Source organism: Ptychodera flava, chromosome 2, assembly GCF_041260155.1.
Source record: "Ptychodera flava strain L36383 chromosome 2, AS_Pfla_20210202, whole genome shotgun sequence".
Classification (NCBI taxonomy): domain Eukaryota; kingdom Metazoa; phylum Hemichordata; class Enteropneusta; family Ptychoderidae; genus Ptychodera; species Ptychodera flava.
In genome coordinates this window covers 35749975-35758408 of record NC_091929.1, presented here as the reverse complement: position 1 = coordinate 35758408, position 8434 = coordinate 35749975, and the positions used below count along the sequence as shown (strand labels likewise).

The 8434-nt window shown below is 36.0% G+C and overlaps 1 protein-coding gene across 1 annotated transcript; it reads right to left on the bottom strand.

Annotated features, from left to right (window-relative positions):
• Positions 1-4201: 4201 nt before the first annotated feature.
• Positions 4202-8213, bottom strand: LOC139119818 (uncharacterized). Its single transcript, XM_070683730.1, has 4 exons — positions 8096-8213; positions 7740-7853; positions 6029-6145; positions 4202-4968 (listed from the first exon to the last, which is right to left on the bottom strand). Exons 1-4 carry the CDS (start codon positions 8097-8099, stop codon positions 4862-4864), a joined length of 342 nt encoding a protein of 113 aa, XP_070539831.1. The 5' UTR covers positions 8100-8213; the 3' UTR covers positions 4202-4861.
• Positions 8214-8434: the final 221 nt, after the last annotated feature.

The following is an 8434-nucleotide window of genomic DNA, read 5'->3' as shown; positions in this document are numbered from 1 at the left end:
TACATTACAGAGAGAAAGGTGCACTTCGCTGGACTGCAATATAAAGGAAAAGTGACGTCACAATGGACAGCCCCGACTGGTACAATAGCAATCTTACTCTGAGAGAAAACTGGTATTTCAGTCGCAGGTTGCTGCGTCATCACACTGTCAACCACACTTGACCCACACTACCGCAGCTTATAAATTTCGCTGAAGTATTTACCATAACAAAACCTCTGGGGTCGAGAACCTTAGAAAACAAATTTGCTCACTATTCGTTGTTCTTTCGAAGGTGGGCGTCGGTACACAGTGTAATTATTGATGTTTTGGCGCTGACTATATGGTAGAAGTACCGTTCCTGTCCTACTTGACTTTTTATGTCCCGTCCGGTAACTGTACAAAACTACCAGTAGGGTCTACCGAGAGGAAAGATAGAGAGATTCTCTCGGATTGGATGAAAGCTCAAGCCGGATGTGGTAACACTATCATACACCAGTGCCAAAGTTGGCCCCTTAATTATCAAAGAACGTTAATGACAGACAGAGCATGCGTTAACATAGCTGCAGAGAAAAATTGGCGTCCGAATTAATCAAATGTTGAAATACATAGCGATCATTGAAGGAGTTGTGTCAAAGCTATAGATTATTGCTTTTAGAACTGCTCTTTTGGAGCATGTAGGTTGCGCATCACCCTATCAGCGTTGTCACTTTTTGTCGTCTGCGTCGCTATCATGCATTGCCGTAGCCGAGGACGCTCAATGTTTTATTCCTTCATCTCCTTCTCGGGTAAAAAAAATTATGGAAAAGACATCTTGTCAGTGACAGCTTTCTACCCCTCTACCTGCCTGTCTACCTACCTGCTTGTCTGTGTAGCCGTCTGTCTCTCCGTCTGTCTCTGTTTCTCTTTGTCTTTGTCTCTATCTTTTTCTGTCTCCGTTTCTTCTCTCTCGGTTATTTTACCAAATATACTTATTTGCTTTAATCCTTCTACTTTACCTTTCCTCAACATTGTGCCTTCAAAAGTACTCAATCCGTCTTTCTGCATGATTCTCCGCGGACAAAATGTAATGCACCATACTGCATAGCGTATAAGTGTCATACACATACATACATACATACATACATACATACATCCATCCATCCATCCATCCATCCATACATACATACATACATACATACATACATACATACATACATACATACATACATACATACATACATACATACATACATACATACATACATACATACATACATACATACATACATACATACATACATACATACATACATACATACATACATACATACATACATACATACATACATACATACATACATACATACATACATACATACATACATACAAACATGCAATGATATAATGTGTATCGCCTCAGGAGAACACAAACTCATGGAGTAATATTAGTTAAAACGATCTCACTCAAATTAAGGTACGCAAATACCGATACATTTTAGTTTATCTTCGGCGTTCTGCAGCATACAGGCGCCAACAATTTTGTCTGTCGGTAATGGCAACATCATCGATATCACGTGTGCTCTCAACGAACTTCTACCTATCCATCTCCCTCTGAGAGAAGAAAGTCGAGGAAAAACCTAGTTGTGAGTAGGAGAGAGAGAGAGAGAGAGAGAGAGAGAGAGAGAGAGAGAGAGAGACCTATGAAGTTCATGATCTCATTGGATGAGTGATCGATACCGTAGCTAAGCTCGATAGACTACTATTTTTACACGGCTAAACCAGTTCATATTCCAACCGCAAATTTGCTTTATACAGTCAGCTAAGCTCGCCACACGTATACTCATTGTGTGATTGTGTTCGATTGATGAAATCAACGGCGCAAGTCTGCATGTTTTCTTTGAAAATCGATTGTACGTTTAAGAACGCTATATCACATCTCTGATTCAAATTGCACATTCGAGAACGTTGTGGAGAATTGCGCCCTCATACGGCCATTATGTTTATAAGGCGTACCCTCAATCATAAACGTGAATTCATAAAGCTTCATCGCTCGTCGTTTACCTATCTTCTGTATTACGATGTATCTTGCATTTGTCTCACACTTCCTCGTTAAGAAGTGGAGGTGCAGTCAGCGTATTGTTCGCAAAATGAACTTTTTACAAAGATTAATACAACTTTCATCGGTTGAACCAGATTTAAATTTGTTTGGTTCCCCAAATAGTCCTAAGTAGGATGAGTAAGAGTTAATTTATATTATAAAATGCTGTTTTATTATCCCCAGTATGAATTTTTACCAGCAATATTAAATCTTCACTCGCTTTTTTCCAGTGTTCGCTCGAACCTCTTTCTTACTTAAGAAAACTCGTTGCACTGCCGTCATCCTACACTCGTCAAACATAGCTAACACTCACAGTTACACTAACAAGAATAACACGTGAGTTTCTGGTAACTTACATTTTACATCTTTGTGGAGAGCGAGTGATTTAATTATGCAGTGTATTTACTACAGCGCGCCAAATGTTTCAAAAGTATTTATCGATTCAGTGCAAAAATAAACTGTCTTTCTCTATTGAAATAAAAATTCGGTGTCATTAGGAAGGAAATAAGTAAGAAAAGTATAATTAAAAAACAAAAGACAGAAATGTCATTTAATACTGCATTTTAACTTGAGAATATTCTTTAAAGCGTAATTAGGAAATAAGCAATTTTCAACGATTTGAAAAAGTCATACATCCATACTTATCGACATACATACACGTATAATAGTTCGCGTAAAAGTTGCAATGAGTGCTGATTTTACAAAAAAAGAAAAATATGTTTACAGTGGTACGTCCACAAAAATCATCAAGAAAATCACTAAAAACCACTACTACCACTCGGAAAATATATTACAATAAATAAAGATGTGAACCACATACAGAAAATCAGAAAAAAAAGCCATGCATACATAAAATTATTTATGTAGTTAAGAAAATTAAAAAGCAGTACGTCTCATAATAAACGTATTATAGATAATCAAAATTATAATATGAACCATCAGCCGCTTTGACAGTAAAGAGAGAAAATCAGAGAAAAAATTCGGCAGTGACGGCTGTAGACAAAAGTGGACATCATCTACAAAATAAAATAAAATAAAAATGAAAAAAATAAAAAATGCCATGAACAAAGCTAATACAAAAACCGCGTGGGCCTGTGGAAAGAAAAAACAAATGAACACTCGCCACAGCAATTTGACTTATTTGCGATAGTTTTTCGTTTTTGTTTCGATATTACTTACTACTCACGAATTCGTTTGTTAAATATCGCTTTTAATATGTCAAATAATATTTGACATAAAAACAAAATGCACTAACAAATTAGACGTATTTTTATTGGTGACAACTCCAGGCCACCATAGACCACCATAAATTTGTTTCGCGCATACGGTAGAATGCGCAGCCTCGGGGACAGTCCGACATTTCAAACTCTTATACTGTTTTTTCTGATAAATCACTTGTAGGGGTTCGTTTTAAAGCTCTAGGCGTAAGAAAAAAAATCAGTCTTAGTTTTTCGAGAATCAAATATTGTATTTTTCACCGTAGGGTTAACACGGGAATGGCGGCTATGATTTTGAATTTCAAATATTGGTAAATCTCGGGTAATTTGTTTCTCTGGTGCCGTTATGTGCATGGGGACCCTCAATTATTATTATTGATTTTGAAAGAGAATGGGTGCAAGATTCTCCGGGGAAATTTTCAGCAAAAGTTCAAGTCTTTCAACTTTCGAGGCACAACTACCTGAAGGATTGGAATAGCCATACTGCAGGCTTTTTCGGAAGTTAGAACGTGTAATTCACTGCCTTACATAGGGCAGATTATTTGTAATATTGACAATGCTTCTTATCGTGTTATAAACAAAACAAACCAAATGCGTTTTTATGATACCTTTTGAGACAAATTTCCATGTTTGTATATTCCTACCAAGTAATCGTTCAAATTCTATGTCAGTTCATGTAGCGGACCTACATCTACGTTAAGGTAGACTAGTATTTTAATCGATGACCTTTGAACTTTTATATGATAACAACAAAGTGCATGATTTCTTTATGTTTTTAATATTGGTAGATTATGTTATGGAATCATTTACGTGGTGTACTTACTCGATGAGTTTTGATATTTAATACATAATACTTTGCTCATATAATTAAAAGGCGGAAGAATAATAAAAGTAATGATTAATAAAACAAAACAAAAAGGAAAACAAGTGTGATACAGTAACATGGTTTATTCCAACTGACTACAAATACTAGCGAGCAAGAGTCTGTACATTTCATTTTCACAATTCAGATCTTGTCCATATGAATAAAGATGATAATTTTTTGGAAAACAGTTGTAAATGATTGTCAAAAAAATACGTGTTCTGATTCTTCCGAAGTTCATTGCAACACAGCTCTTTGTGTAAAATTGGTTAGCCTATTATTATACATTGCAGCCCTGGATAAAATTGAGTCGTTAGTATAATCACAAACAGTGTACTGGGCTATATTGGGAGTTTGAAAAATTATTCAATGGACAGAACAAATTACAAAACAAAATACATCAAACGTAATATAAACAAAATACATCAAACGTAATTTATAACGGAAACTAATAAGTACTGATATTTAGCCGATACGAGGTAATTTGCTTGTTGCGATCGGTCCGCGCACTATAAACATATGATCACATTTCCTGCAAGACAACCCATCGATAGTGAGTTTTATTTCGCCTTCTAACATGTAAACTACAGGTACTTTGTAATTCTGTCAATAGTCTGATTTATACAAAATGATAAACTGGTAGAAAGGGTATTGTTGTTTAATCACAAGTGGTCTTCGTCAGGGTTCAGCGTCCAGTTTAATTCCTCAACTGATTCGAGGCTTCATTTAAGGCTTCAGTGATTTCTTCAGGGCGCTTAGCTTAGATTTCTTTTCTGGGATTGCCTTCTTCTTAGCTGCTGCCATCTTGCTTTTGCTGGCATTGAGTCCTCGTCCTGAAAATATTCGGTGATAAACGAAAATGGCGATAAATACAACTTTCGCTACCTTAATTGTATCAGACTGTTCAGCATGACGAGCTATATGTACGAAGACAATGCATTGCTACTAGATTTCTACGCATCATATTTTCTGAAAAGTTCATAATGGTAAATTACCAAAAAAAAAATTATATTCTTTGTGGACGTTAACATCGTGCTGACAAAATGCAGAGTTTACCTTGATGATATCAGATGTATAATTAAGCAATAAAGCACATCCAGCGACGGTGTACCACAAGATTTTGACCAGTTCACGACAAATATTCACGAGCTATCGCTATAGCTCGTGCATATATGAAGTGACTCGGTCAAAACCGAATGGTATACTGTGGCCGGGTGTGAATTATTGCTACTATATTATAACAGTATATTGAAATTATGGCATGAGACGTAAAAAGGGATTTTTGCTCTAGCAAAAAGCTCGTGCGTATGCCAACCGTGCTACGTCGCGAATATACCACGGTTCGATCCATGTCTCGACCAATCAGATCACTGTACTCCCGCCATCAATACACCGGCATAATATAATTAAAGCTATTGCAGACATTAGAATCAGTGACCAACAAATATGTTGAAATCAAGAACAGGCGTGATAATGCCACCTGATGGTTTTGTATAAGAAATTGATAATGACATTTTAAAATGAACCTCGTAGAAGCTGCAAGAGCTTTACTGAGCTGCTTTGATGTTGATCGTATGACACGTCATTTTACCTGCCATTCGTTCTATTGAAAACATGCCTTCTAAGCATGCCTTAGTAATAGCTTTTAGCGCAATGCTCCGATACACGCGCCACACAGGCTAACGCTATGACAGTAGTACGGAAAAGGAACAACACATCGCATACATGCTTACATGAACGCATGCATGCATACGTACGTGTTTTTTGCCGTTACTTGACTAAACTATTCTCATGAAGTGGCCCCTTTGTAGAATACGCAGTATCGGAGTATACAACCGACGTTTTTCTATCCTAAAAACTGACCTTGGACAGGGCGGTCGCTGATTGACTTACGTTTTAGGTACGCGCAATCCGTGCAGTCGGTTCCATAGGTACAGATAGAATACGGCGCTCCAGGCCTACCATCATCACACTCGCCGTCAAAGCTGAAGGCACACGAATCATCACAAGCTTTGAACGAAAAGGAAATGGGCAAAAAATTTAATAATATGGTACATTGATATGATATTATATGTCATGACAACAAAATACATTAACCTGTACTGCTTGACTACGAAATCCAGAGATTTTCACAATTGGGAGAGTGTGTATATGATTTGGTTCAGCGCCATACACATGTGACTGTATTACATTGAAGAATACATAGTTATTGTGGCAAATATATGTTTGCATCTTCAAGTGAAATGGCATTGTTCATGGTATTATTTCAATGAAAAGAAAGACAATTATCACCCAAATCTCCGATTTCCTTATCACTATCAATGCTTGTAACACAATAAGCCATAAAGCAAAATATACTCAGTGTCTGCCAACTTTAGATTAAATAATTGCATATGATAGAGTAATGGCCTTTAATATCACAATACCAATGAAAATATTTCCTTAGATCACAATAAAGTTAACGTTGATTTTCGTATATACGAAAAAAAATCAATGTATTTGTAGTGAAGTTGCAATAAGCACCTGAAGCGCATATATATATATATATATATATATATATATATATATATATATATATATATATATATATATATATATATATATATATATGTATGTATATAGTGTCCTCTTAGGAAATTACAGTGCTCGATGCGGAAAGCAGAGCGTTGTAAATAATAACACAGATTACAAAGTAATAATATCTGTTTCTTAAGTTTCATGCATCCTGCAATCTTCAGACAGAATTGAAAAGATTCCTAGCAACTCTCATTCTCATTCTATTCGTAGGTGGTGTTAAAATTTGATAAATAATATTTGTTCTTGTGGCGACATTTTGAAACAACTCTCACATAAAAATGTATATATATATATATATATATATATATATATATATATATATATATATATATATATATATATATATATATATATATTCATAAGTATAATCCATATCAGTGACATGTGTCACATATTATACATATCAATTAAATTATATAACGCGATGTAATTTTGTTATATTGTTTCTTTTTCAGAACCATGTGACAACACGTTTTTCTGACAGCTCGTATTCGGAAACTATACCCTTGGGTTCCGACTTCAGCAATATAAATTAACAATCAAATAATATTGTTCAGATGTTATCAAAGGACATCGTGAAATACACAGCACTACAAGAAACCATAGACTGCGGACGTGTTCAACATGCATTGCTTGCAAATAAACCACCAAATATTCAATAATTTGCCCTTAGACACAGTACTTTTTCTATACTTCTTGCTCTAGAAAGGATCGAAATGATAAGCATATGGTGTTGTTTTTAAGTTCGGCGCATGTGAATAGCATGTGTAATACTTGACAGCGTTTGTCTCTACCGTAGCACTGACAGTTATTTAAGGTAAGCTTGAGTGCTAATTCGATGTGTGTAACACTCGGTAGTTATTACAAGAGTTACAAGCTCTACCGTATGTAGGAAATTGGTAAATGCATACACAATAATTCGGATTGAGAGTATGGCACTGGAATAGTGGGAAAGATTTAATGTAAAATTGAAATCGTCCATAATAGATACACAGTTCTCAACACGACAGGATTTACAGTAACTTACTTAATAGGTAATCGCAATCTGAGCAGTCGGTGCCATAGTCACAGATGGAATACGGTGCTCCAGGTCTACCGTCATCACACTCACCGTCATTGCTGTACGCACACGTATCGCAAGCTTTGGATGAAAGGGAAGTAATAAACGACAAAGAAAGTTACTCTTGTACTCCTAGGCTGTACCTCAATCCAAAGTCTTCGTATGGGTTCTAAGTTATACTTTTTCTCAAGAATCGTGCGATATGAACGCCATATTAAAGCTGAGTTTATGGTACATAACTGGACAAGTGAGGAGAATTAACCATAAAGTTCGTTCATACTAAATATACAGTTCTCAACACGACAAGATTTAAAGCGACTTACACATAGAATTGCAATCTGTGCAGTCGGTACCATAGTCACAGAGGGAGTACGGCGCTCCCGGTCTACCGTCATCACATTCACCGTCATTGCTGTAGGCACACGTGTCACATCCATAAGCTTTGACAGGAAAAGTGCACAGAATATTAATTACAAGGACTTAATTTTTGACAACACGAAAACCGTTTCCATGTGACTTGAGGATCATACTTGAAAAAAAAGATTTTTGCTCACATTTTCCATGAGGAAAATTGCCTTTTGACAAAAAAAGTTTGGAAATTAGGGGTCGCTGGGCAAAATTAGATCCTAGGGAAACGAATCATCAAACATTTACCGACACTT